This window comes from Elephantulus edwardii, unplaced genomic scaffold (genome assembly GCF_000299155.1).
Source record: "Elephantulus edwardii isolate Elephantulus edwardi_28Jun2011 unplaced genomic scaffold, EleEdw1.0 scaffold00349, whole genome shotgun sequence".
Classification (NCBI taxonomy): Eukaryota; Metazoa; Chordata; class Mammalia; order Macroscelidea; family Macroscelididae; genus Elephantulus; species Elephantulus edwardii.
Window position 1 is genome coordinate 660,019 of NW_006400099.1, and position 13,389 is coordinate 673,407.

General features: G+C 37.1%; 1 protein-coding gene across 1 annotated transcript in view; it reads right to left on the minus strand.

The window, feature by feature from the left end:
* Positions 1–13,389, minus strand: part of ARHGEF9 (Cdc42 guanine nucleotide exchange factor (GEF) 9) — a 693,374-nt gene that overhangs the window by 115,046 nt on the left and 564,939 nt on the right. The window contains exon 8 of the mRNA XM_006901889.1: positions 11,777–12,020. Coding sequence (XP_006901951.1) covers positions 11,777–12,020 — 244 coding nt within the window. The remainder of the gene's footprint in view (positions 1–11,776; positions 12,021–13,389) is intronic.

Consider the following 13,389-nt stretch of genomic DNA (forward strand, 5'->3'; position numbering starts at 1 on the left):
AGTTCCTTGAGCTTAAGAAATGCTGAAGGAGTTCGGCCCTTTTGATTTTCGGACTCTAGCTCCTCGCACATTTCATTGTAGTATTTTGCTTTGTCCTTCCGTGATGCCTTTTGGAATCTTCTCTTCAGCTCTTTAGTGTCTTGAATTCTTCCCTGTGCTTTGGCTTCTCTACGTTCCACTGCAATCTTCAGAGTTTCTTCTGACATCCATTTTGGTCTTTTCTTCCTCTTCTGTCTTTGTAATGACCATTTGCACTCTTCCTGGATGATACAGTTAACATCCTCCCACAACTCATCTGGTCTTCGCTCATTAGTGTTCAAGGCCACCTATATTTTTTTAAATTTTATACTGGTTTAATTACAAAGTTTGTATGTGTTGTTTTTCACATCAGATCTTTTGCATTTCCTTAACCCATCCCTCCCTCCACTCATCAAATTGTGCGACCCTAAAATTACGCCTCCCCTGCCCATTCTCACTACTCTGCTTCTCCCTCCCCACCTTAGATCCTTATACACATTTTACTAGTTATATATTTCTACAATAATGGTCTTATACAGTATTTGCCCTTATGGGAATGGGGTGGTTCACTTAGCATAATGTTCTTCGGTTCCTGTTAGGTAAAGCAGTGATTTTTTTAAAAATCATTGCTCCTGTGTGAATCACATATTAGATTTGGGATGTTTCCATGTTCTTGTGATGGTGGATAATAATGCTGCTATGAACATTTGTTTACAAGAATCCATTTGTGCCTCAGTTCTCATTTTCTTGGGGTATAATCCAAGCAGGGGAAGAGCTGAGTCATATGGAATTTCTATGTTCAGCTTTTTTAGAAAATGCTAAACTGCCTTTCAGAGTGGTTACACAACTTTACAATTCTACCAACAGTGTATAAGAGGTCCTTTCTCTCCAAATCCTTTCCAACATTTATTACTTGCTTTCCTGTACTTTGCCACTGCTACTGGAGTCAGATGGTTTTATTTGCATTTCTCTTATTGCCAGGGATTTTGAGCATTTTTGCTACCTGCAGAAAGCAGAATGCTGAAATAGGACAGGGATCAATCTTAGACGGCCTAGTCTACAATATAAAGAGACTACCAAATACTTCCAGAAATGTACAGTCTGGAGAGGATAAAACTGATGAATGGGACCTTCTAAAGACTAAACCCCTGTGCACCTCAAAAACTTTTTCTGACAGAGTGAAAAGAAAACCTATTGATTGTGAAAAAATATTTGGTAATACCATTTCACACAAGGGTCTCATATCAAAAGTTTACAGGGTCTCTACATGAAAAAGACTGATAACACAATTACAAAATGGGCAAAAGAAGTGGAAAGAATTTTCACAGAGGAAAAGAATTTGGATGGGCAACAGATAGATGTTCTAGCTTTTTAAAAAATATGCATTGTATTTCACAATATTCTTCATTCACATTGTGTTTTGTACAATCATTCTCATACATTTATATATATGTGTGTGTATATATATGTGTATGTGTGTATATATGTGTATATATGTGTGTGTATGTATACATGTAAAATCAATCACCATTGGACCTTGCCCATCATTACCCTGTTTTTCTGCCCAAGTCCTTCCCATTTGCTTTCCCCCTCCCTCCACCCACCAAACTGTTAAGCTCTGTGGTTTCAACCCTACCTAATCTCACCACTTCAATCCCTTCTTCTTAAGTTTGTGTACATATTTTACTAGTTTTCCTTTTGTTTCTACAATAATGGTTTTATGCAGTATTTGTCCTTATGAGATGGTGGTAGGCCACTCAGCATAATGCTCTCCAGCTTCTGCCAAGTTACGCCTTATTTTTCAAAATCATTTCTTCTGAGTGCTGCATAGTATTTTATTGTGTGAATGTGCCACATTTTCTTAATTCATTTGGTTGTGTTGGACATGTGGGCTGTTTCCACATTCTTGCGATGAAGAATAACAATATTATGAACATTGGCTTACAAATCCCCATTTGTGTCTTAGTTATAATTCCCTTGGGGTAGATTCCTAGTGGTGGAATAGCTGGGTCATATGGAGTTTCTATGTCAACATTTTCCGCCCCACCTCCTACCTCTATTTAAAAAAAAAATTAATGAAAGTTTACAAAGAATTCGGATTTCCATTCATTCATTTGTGCACACTTTCCCCTCTGCCCAACCCTCCACCCCAGGTCACTTTTCTTTTTGAAAAGTAAAAAACAAAAAAAAAGGTGCAATCCCGTAGCGACCACCATCGCTGCCGCTGCGACCCCAGAGCGATTTCCCCCACCAGTGTGATCCTGCAGCCACGACCCCGCCACAGCCCGCTGCCACCATGACCCCACCAGACATCAACAACCTGACTGAGGTACTCACGCCTGACTACCCAGAAGCTAGCCCTGTCAGGCACAAGCTGTACAATTGCAACCTGAGTGAGGTCCCTGCAAGTCCCCATAGGAGCAGGTAGCACCACCGAGCACAAACAGGACATCTACAAACTGAGTTAGTTTTTTGCAGGGATATCAGCACATCCCTACCCAGACAGGTAGCCCAGCTGGGCATGAGGGGGAAAGTTGCAAGCAGAGGGAGGTCCTGGCGAGTGCCCATCCAGAAGCTAGCCTTGCATCTGTAACCTGAGTGAGGTCCCTGCGTGTCCACATGCAGGTAAGAAACCCCTTACCCCATCGACCAGGCACAAGTGGGAGAGCTGCAAACTGAGTGAGGTCCTCCCACGTGCCCAACTTGACAACTAGCCCCACCTGGACACCTAGCCCCACCAGGCGTGAACCATAAAGTATACACCTGTGATTATGTCTACTCTCCTCTCCCCCTCACCACCCGCATACACCTGTGCTTGTGCCTACCTTGCCTGTCCCCACTCCACTCAACAGAGATGCTGAAGAATTAAAGCACACAATAAAACAACTCGATCTCATAGATATTTATAGGCTAATGCACCCCCCCAAAAGCACCAAAATTTATACATTTTTCTCCAGCATGCATGGAATGTTTTCCAGAAGAGATCACATCTTGGGCCACAAGGCAGAATCAATGAATTAAAAAACATGGAAATCATGCAGAACATCTTCTCAGATCAGAAAGCTACAAAATTAGAAATTAATAAGAGGATAAAGGAGAAAAAACCCATACATTTGGAAGTTGAACAACACCTTGCTTGAACATGAGTGGGCACAAGAAGAAATAAAAAATGAAAAAAAAGGTACCTTGAAACAAATGACAATGAAAACACCACTTACCAAAACTTCTGGGAAACAGCCAAAGCAGTAATCAGAGGTCAATTTATAACAATAAGTAAACACATCAACAGGTAGGAAAAAATGACCATTGATTCTCTAACCAAACATCTCCAACAAATTGAAAAAGAACAGCAAGAAAATCCGACACCGTCTAAAAAACCTGAAATTATAAAAATTAGGGCAGAAATAAATGAAGTAGAAAACAGAAAAACGACGGAAACCATTAACAAAACTAAGAGTTGTTTCTTTGAAAAGGTCAATAAAATCAACAAACCACTAGCACAAATAACAAAGGAAAAGACTGGAAAAACACAAATAATCTGAATAAAAGATGAAATGGGCAACATCACAACATAACGAAGTAAAATAAAAAGACTAACAATGGAATATTATGGAAAACTATACTCAAACAAATATGAAAAATTAGAGGAAATGGACAAATACTTAGAAATTCACAATCTACCTAAACTGACACCAACTGAAATTGATCACCTGAACAGACTCAATACAAAGGAAGAAATAAAAAAGGTAATACAACAACTTCCAGCCAAAAAAAGCCCTGGACCAGATGGTTTTACAAGTGGATTTTCTGAAACATTCAGAGAACTGTCACCAATTCTACATAAACTATTTCAGAAAATAGAAAAAGATGGAATTCTCCTAGACTCATTCAATGATGCAAACATATCCTTGATACCAAGCCAGGTAAAGATATCGTCAAAATAGAAAACTATAGGCCAATATCTCTCATGATCATAGATGGAAAAATCTTAAATAAAATTGTGGCCAATAGGATCCAATGCTACATTAAAAAAAATCACCATGACCAAGTGGGATTCATAATAGGTATGCAACATAAGAAAAACAATCAATGTAATTCATCACATTAACAAAGCAAAGAACAGGAACCACATGATCCTATCAATTGATGCAGAAAAGGCCTTTGACAAAATCCAACACCCTTTCCTGATTAAAATACTCAGCAAAATAGGGTTGGGGGGGATTTCTTCAACATAGTAAAAAGTATATACGTAAACCCGAGAGCAAATATTGTTCTCAATGGGGAGAGATTAAAGGCATTCCCTTTGAGAACAGGAACTAGGCAAGGATGCCCACTGTCACCTCTCCTATTAGAAGACTTAGAGCTAGCAATAAGACAAGAGAAGGAAATAAGAGATATCCAAATTGGCAAAGAGAAGGTAAAAGCATCTCTCTATGCAGATGATATGATAGTATACTTAGAAACCCCTCAAGACTCAGCAAGAAAACTACTGGATATAGTTGACCAATTCAGCAAAGTGGCAGGATACAAGATCAACATACAAAAATCAATTGGATTTCTCTACAGTGACAAAGAAAATACACAACTCAAGCTAAGAAAAACAATACCCTTCACAACAGTGAATCACAAGATTAAATACTTAGGACTAAATTTAACCATAAACACAAAAGATCTATTGAAAGAAAATTTCAAAACATTTCTACAAGAAACAAAAAGAGACCTGGAGAAATGGAAGAATATCCCTTGCTCATGGATAGGAAGACTCAATATTGTGAAAATGACAATTCTACCAAAGGCAGACTACACATTCAATGCAATCCCAATAAAAATACCAATCCCATTCTTCAACGAGATGGAAAAGGCAATCTCCAGTTTCATTTGGAATAGAAAGAGACCCCGAATAAGCAAAGCATTCCTTAAAAAGAGAAACAAGGTAGGAGGCATCAAACTTCCTGATTGCAAATCCTACTGCACTGTCATGGTGGTCAACACAAAATGGTACTGGTACAATAGCAGACACATAGATCAATAGAATAGAGAATCCAGAAATCAGCCCAACTACCTATGGTCAATTGATTTTTGACAAAGAGATGAAATTATTTAAGTGGGGAAATGACAGCCTTTTTAATAAATGGTACTGGCAAAATTGGAAAACTATCTGTAGAAAACTCAAGCAAGATCCACTCCTCACTCCATACACAAAAACCAACTAAAAATGAATCCTGGATCTAGGACTAAAACCTAGGACTACACATTTCATTAAAGAAAAGCTTGGAAGAACTCTAGAAGTCCTAACCCACAACATAAACAGTTTTCAAAGCATCCTGAAAAATCTACAACCAGAAGAGGATAAAATACATGAATGGGACCTTCTAAGAATCAAATCTCTATGCATATTTAAAAACTTCTCCAACAGAGTAAAAAAGGAACCCACAGATTGGGAAAAAATATTTGGTAATGACATGTCAGATAAGGTACTTATATCTAGAATTTTTAAAACACTCGAGCATCACAACAAGATAAAGGTAAATAACCCAATTGAAAAACAGGCACAGGATATGAACAGACAATTCACCAAAGAAGACATTCAGATAGCCAACAAGCACATGGAGAAATGTTCAAAATACCTAGCTCTAAGAGAGATGCAAATCAAAACAACTATGAGATATCATTTCATCCCACTAAGAATAGCAAAATTTAACAGAGCAGCAAACATTAAAAGCTGGCGAGGTTGAGGAGAACCTGGTGGGAGTGTAAAATGGCGTAACTACTATGGAAGGCTGTATGGCGCTCTCTCAAGAAGTTGCAAATAGAAATACCATTTCACCCAGCAATTCTACTACTGGAATATACCCTAAAGAAACCATAACTGTCACCCAGCAGATATATGCACACCTATGTTTATTGCGGCTTTATTCACAACAGCAAAGAGTTGGAAACAACCTAAGTGCCCATCAACAAACAAATGGATAGAGAAGCTCTGGAATATTCGCACAATATAATATTATGCTGCATTGAAAAACAAGGAACTCATGAAATATTATTCAAAATGGAGGACATTATGCTGAGTTAAATATCTCAATCACAAAAGGACAAATACTGCATAGTGCCACTGTTGTAAAACAGGAATGACGTCAGGGTTGGGGTGAGAATGAGAAAGATTGGATAAATTGTACATACTGCACTGAAATAGATGATGGAGAGAACTATTTAAAAGTGATATATGATTGGGTATTATATTCATGACAGGAGTCCAAAATGAAGGCTCCATAGTGGAGTGCTGGTGGTTGTACACCAATGAAAGACTTTTTCTTTTACTTTCCAAAGAGAAGAGAAAACTGCGGGGCAGGGGTGGACAGGGAGAAAAATGTAACAATGAATGAATGAAAATATAAAGTCTCAATAAATGTTCATTAAAATTAATTTAAAAAATGGTTTAATCCTAGGGTTGTAAAATTTGATGGGAGGGTGAGGGAAATTGGAAGAATCTTGTCTAAAGAACAATGTATTTTAATTTTGTAAATAAACTAGTATAATTTAAATAAATGACAAATCATTGGAAAACTTAAGTAAAAAAGGAGAAGACATTGATAATTCAATTAATTAATGATAGAGGCAACATTACAACACATCCTGGGGAAATTTACCTATAATATCAGAATATTATGAAAAGCTATACTCTGATAAATTTAAAAACTTATAGAGGAAATGGACAAATTCCTTAAAACTCATGCCCTACCTAGATTGGCACGGTCAGATGTTGAACACTTGAACAGATCCATCACAAAAGAAGAAAGTGAGTAGATCATAAAAAAGACTTTCCCACAAAAAAATTCTTGGGCCAGATGGCTTCAGGGTTGAATTCTAGCAAACATTCAGAGAAGATTTTTCACCAATTTCACTTGTTGTTGTTGATTTCCTTCGAGTTGAGCACGACTCATAGTGACCCTATGAACAAAAGGCCCTTCTAAAGTATTGACATTTATCAAATTTCACTTAAAAGATTAAAAAAAATAGAAAAAGAAGTAACATTCTCAAAGACACTGTATAATTCAAGTGTAACCCTAATACAAAAATCAGGTAAAGATACTGCTGAAAAGAAATCTACAAACCAATATCTCTCATGTACATAGATACAAAAATCTTTAACATGGTCTTTGTGAATTGAATCCAAAAGCATATGAAAAATCATTTATCATGACCAATTAGTATTCATAACAGGTATGCAAGGATAGTTCAACATAAGGAAAAAAATCAACATGATTGACCATATTAACAAAGCAAATAACAAAAACCATATAATCCTAGCAATTGATGAAGAAAATGTATGTGACAAAATCCAGCACCCCTTCTGATTAGGACACCCAGCAAAACCGAAATAAAAGGGAATTTCCTCAACATAGTGAAAAGCATATATTTAACACAAAGAGCCAATATCATTCTCAATGCTAAAAAACTAAACACATTTTCTTTGTGAACAGAAACCAGACAAGAATACCTACTATCACCACTTTTCTTCAGTACTTTATTGGAAGTACTTGCTAGGGCAATATGACAAAAGAAGGAAATAAAAGACATTCCAATCAGCAAAAAGATGGTTAAACTGTTGCTATATGCAGATTATATAATAGTGTAAACAGAAAACCCCAAGGACTTAACAAAAAAATCTTTTAGAGCTAGTAGACCAATTTAGCAGAGTGGCAGGATACAAGAAAATATCCAAATATCAGCGGGATTCCTCTACAGTAACAAAGCGAACACAGAGAAAGAAACAAAGGAAACAATAACATTTACAATGTCGTTTTGTGCCATTGAGTTGCTTGCGACTCATAGCAACCCTAGGTACAAGAGCCTTAAACCTTGCTCTATCCTGTGCCAACCTCACTGTCTCTGACACACCTACTCCCATTACCCCAATCATGGAATGAATCCATCTCATCGAGGGTTTTTCTCTCTTGTGCTTTCCTTCCACCCTCCCAAATATGATGTTCCTCTCAAAGGACTTGTCCCACCTTGCATCAGATGAGCTTCAAAATCCTTGCCTCCAAGGAACAGCCTGGTTTCAGCCCCTCCGGGACAAACCTGTTTGTTCTCCTAGCAGCCCCTGGTATATTCAACACTCTTCTCTAGCACCACAGCTCAAAGGCATCAATTCTTTCTATCATCCTTGGTCACTGTCCAGCTCTCTGACACACAGCACACAATTGTGGAGACTATGGGCTTGATCAGGAGCACCTTAGTCTCCAGCCTGATGTCATTGCTTTTCAGTACTCTGGAGAGGTCCTTCACAGCTGACTTTCCCAATGCCATTCATATATCTTGATTCCCTGGGTGCAGGTACCAAGAGTATTGATTGTGGACCCAAGAAAAGTAAAATTGCTAACAATCTTAATCTCTTCACCATCTATAATGATGCTGCCAATTGGCCCAGTGGTGAGAGTCTTGGTTTTCTTGATGTTGAGCTTCAATCCATATTGACAGCTGCAGTTCTTGATCTTCTGCATCAAGCGCTTCAGGTCCTCCTCAGTTTCAGCAAGCAGGGTTGTGTCATCTGCATAACACAAGTTGTTGATGAATCTTCCTTCAGCCCTGATGCCACATTCCTTCTCATACAGCCCAGCCTCCCTGATGATCTGTTCTGCATACAGGTTGAAATGGTATGGAGACAGAATACCTCCCTTACTGATTTTGAACCATGCAGTGTCTCCTTCCTCTGTTCTTATGACTGCCTCTTGGTTTAAGTATGGGTTTCATACATTCAATCAAATGTTCTGGGATCTCCATTCTTCTCAGAGTCAGCCACAGTTTGCTGTGATCCACACAGTCAAAAACCTTTGCATAGTTAATAAAACATGGATAGACCTTCCTCTGGTACTCTGTGCTTTCTGTCAAGATCCATGTAACATTAGGTATAATATCCCTAGAACCACAGCCTCTTCTACATCCAGCCTGCACATCTCGCAGTTCTCTGTTGATGTGTTGCTTCAGTTATTTTGTAATAGTTGGGAGTGAACCTAACTAGAGACACAAAGACCTGTACATAGAAACTACAGAAAATTTCTGCAAGGCACAATAAAAGACATAAATAAATGGAGAAATGTTCCTTGTTCATGGATAGGAAGACTCAATACTGTGAAAATGACAATCTTACCACAAGCAATCTATATGTTCAGTGCAATCTCAATACAGATGCTATATTCCTTTTTCAAGATCAAATGGGAAATTGTCATGTTTATTTGGAGAGGAAAGACACCCCAGATAAGCAAAGCATTTCTGAAATACAAAAATAAAATGAGAGGCATGATACTCCTTGACCTCAAAACCTACTGCACAGCAGTAGTAACTAAAACAGATGGTACTGTTACAATGACAGGCACGTAGACAAATGGAACAGTTTTGAGAACCCAGAAATTAACCCATCTATGTATGGTCAACTGAAATTCAACAAGAAAGTAAAACCTATCAAATGGGGAAATGACAACCTCTTCAACAAATGGTGCTGGCAAAATTGTGCTGCAAAAAGCTGAAGCAAGATCCACTTCTCACGCCATAAAGAAAAAATAAACTTGAGGTGGATGAGAGGCCTAGGAGTAAAGCCCAAAACCAGAAAGTTCATAAGAGACTTAGAAGGCTGCGCCCATGATATAGAGACGGCCAAATACAACCAGAAATGCACAGTGTGAAGAGGATAAAATTGATGAGTGGGACCTTCTAAAGAGTAAATCTTTGTGCTCATCAAAAACTTTTTCCAGCAGGGTGAAAAGAAAGCCTAAAGACTGGGAACAAACATTTGTCAATAATATCTCACAAAAGGGTATCATAACAAAAGGTTTTTAGGATTCTCCTGGACGTCCAGAAGAAAAAGACTGATGGCCCAATTGCAAGATGGACAGAGAACGTGGAAAGAGTTTTCACTGAGGAAGACATTCAAGTGGCCAAGAGACACATGAAGAAATGTTCAAAATCACTGGCAAGTGAAAACCACAGTGAGATACCATTTCACCCTAGTATCAGTGACAAAGTTTGGTAGGGCAGCAAGCAAGAAATATTAGAAAGGATGTGGAGAGATGGGAACTCTCATACACTGTTGGTGGGATTGTAAAATGGTGCAACCACTCTGGAGGACAGTTTAGTGTTTCCTCAGAAAGCTGAACACAGAAAGTCCATAGAACCCAGCTATTCCACTACTAGGAATATACCCCAAGGAAATTAGAACAGACACACACATGGAGACCCTTGCAAGAACATGGAATCAGTCCAAAAGTCCAACCGCAGTGAAAAGAATTGAGACATTGTAGTACATTCACACAATAGAATACTATGCAGGACTCTGGAACAATGATTTTGAAAAATACTACATAACTTGGAAAATGCTGGAAAGTATTATGCTAAGTGAACTAACACTATCACATAAGGACAAATACTGTGTAAGACCATTATTGTGAAAATAGAAGAATAACTAGTGAAACATGTATGTAAACTCAAGGAGGGGAGGGCTGAAGATAGCTAAGGGCAAAACCACAGGGTTACACAGTTTTATGAGTAGAGGGAGGGGAGGGACATAAGTGGGAAAGATCCAGGCAAAAAGACAGGGATTTAATGATGGACAAGGTTCAATGGTGTCTAATTTTATAAAATATAGTGCTTGAGAATAATTATATGAAACACAATGTGAATGAAGAATAGTTTGAAACACAACACAAACTTTGTAAGCAAAATAATAAAAACAATAAAGAACAAAAAATGCAGAGAAACTAAGTGCATGTTAGTGAGTTTTAAGACATATCTATCTATGCTTATGTAACTAATGATGAAAAGTCTTTTCTTCGCTCAGAACAGTCTCCTGGGCTTCATTTCTGCTTATCTTTTTCACTCTCCACATCCACCCCCAGCTGCCCCAAACCAGTTCTGAATACTATTCTTATAAATTAATCTGGCCTTTTCTTGAAGTCATTAAAAATCAATCAAGAAACATGTAAAATAAAAGCACAAAACATGCAAAATTATTAACATTTGGCTAATTTTCTGTTCTTCTCCTTATTTTCTTTATACATTTCATTGGAATTAACCTACATTGAGAAATTTGGTTTTTTATAATTGAATGATATTCCTATATGCATCTAAAATAACTGCTCTGAGATGAACAAAATGTTTCAATTTCTTTGTGTTTTGACTTTTTTTAAGCAAAGAGATGTCCCTACAATATTACCAAATGTTCCTTGACTACATTTTTCACACAAGGGACTGTCATGCACCTAAGTACAGAGAGCTGGGATTTCATCGACAAGTTGCATGAATGCCTTTGTTTCTGTTAATAATTGTATGACAATGATAGTAACAGTAATATGTTAATATTAATAATGTACATTATGTTAGTAATATATACTATGTTACTATGATATATAATATATATAATGTTACTTTTACATATGTTACTTATATCTATAATGTTATTTATACATATGTTACTATTAACCACCAAAATGGTTTAAAGGAGCACTAGTGTTGTAATTTGTTACTTGTTGAGATACTAACCTAAAGTTCAAAATTTGAATCCACCTGTGGAAAAAAGATTATATAGTCTCCTCCTATTAAGACGAACAGCCTTGGGAACCCGATAGACTTTTAATTTTGAGCTTAAAGTGGTTTAGGTCAATTTACAACAGGATTCCCTCTACCTCTAGAAAAAATTAAATCCAATCCAAATTCTCTATGCTTGTCCTAGTCATAATATTCTTTCTTTTCTCAGGTTACTTACCAATTTTTTCATCTTCCTGAACCATTTTCCTTTCTTCTCTGAAAGCCCTGAGCCAGCGAATCTTCTCCTCCAGCTTCTTGGCAAAAAACAGATGCATTTCTTCAGTTTCCTTGTTGTGAAGTTTAAATGCATTCTTCATGCTGACATTGAAATCATCATCTCTTCCATCTTCAGTGTCAACTACTTCATATTTATCCATGTCAATACGGCCTTTGTAGTACAGGATATCTCTCCGGATCAAGTCCTAAAAGAAGGAAGAGAAGATTTTGACAAGTGGAGACTGTATGGAAAATTAATACCAAGAGAGCTGATACATGGACAAGACCCTGAACTGCCACTGTTTTGGAATACCAATAGGTATTGGTTTGGTCTATATTTGGGCAGGTCAGATTAGCAAATACACCATCAACAGGTTAAAAAGATGTTTTAGATAATTTCTCTACCCCATAGACAAAGACTGTCTCAGACCCTCATATGTGTTTTGCACAGTATAATTACTGCCATAAGTGACTGAAGATTAAAGAGTGACTTTAAAAGGTTTGGGTTTTTTTTCCAAAATTTTGGCAAAGCTGCCACAGATATCAAGTGGACTGGCTAGATGCTTGGAGCATGTGAATGGATGAAATTAACAGATCTTACTGAAAAGGAACAAAATTTAAATGGCATGCTCTCTTTTTGGTGCTATTGTTGAGGTTGTTTTCATCTCATATTGACCAAGTGTGTAATGCTCTTATTTGTCTATTTATTTATTTGTTTGTATAATTTTTTATGATGGAATAAATGTTGATAAACCCTTCATACAATTCAAAACCTAGGAAATGAAGGCAATCTCTATTTTAAATCACAACCTCATAGTTTCCCTTGTTTCCTTTTGATATAGTTTTATCTCATATGTGTCTATTCCGCTTGTATAAGGATGAAAAACATGTTAAAATGTACACATAATATTTTGGGATACATATGTAAAAACATTATGAAGAAATGAATGGTAATGATATATGTAAAATTCAACAGAGTAAATGAAGATAAGGGGGAGAAGCAAGGGAAGAAGGAATTATGAGAAGAATAATTGTATTTTAATGAAGCATTTCTTTTGTTAAAAAATTTATTATTAATTTCAATGAAAATTTACAGAGACTTTGGATTTCTGTTCATTCATTGTTGCACTTTCCCCCCTTTCCAACCCTCCCCTCGGGTACACTACCTTCTTTGAAAAGTAAAAGAAAAATTGTTTCATTGTTTTACAATCCCTCCACCCAGGTCCACTCCACTATGCAGCCTTTGCTCTGGACACCTGTCATGACAAAAATACCTAATAATATATCCCTTTTAAACAGTTTTCTCTCTCATCTGTTTCAATGCAGTATACATTATTGAACCCATCTTTCTCAGTCTCCTCCCAACCCCAAGGTCAGACCTGTTTTACAACAGTGGCATCATGCAGTATTTGTCCTTTTGTGACTGAGATACTTCACTCAGCATAACGTCCTTCAGGGTCACCCATTTTGAATAATATTGCATGAGTTCCTTGTTTTTTCAATGCAGCGTTGTTTTTCATTGTGTGAATATACCACAGCTTCTCTATCCATTCTTTATTATTATTATTATTATTA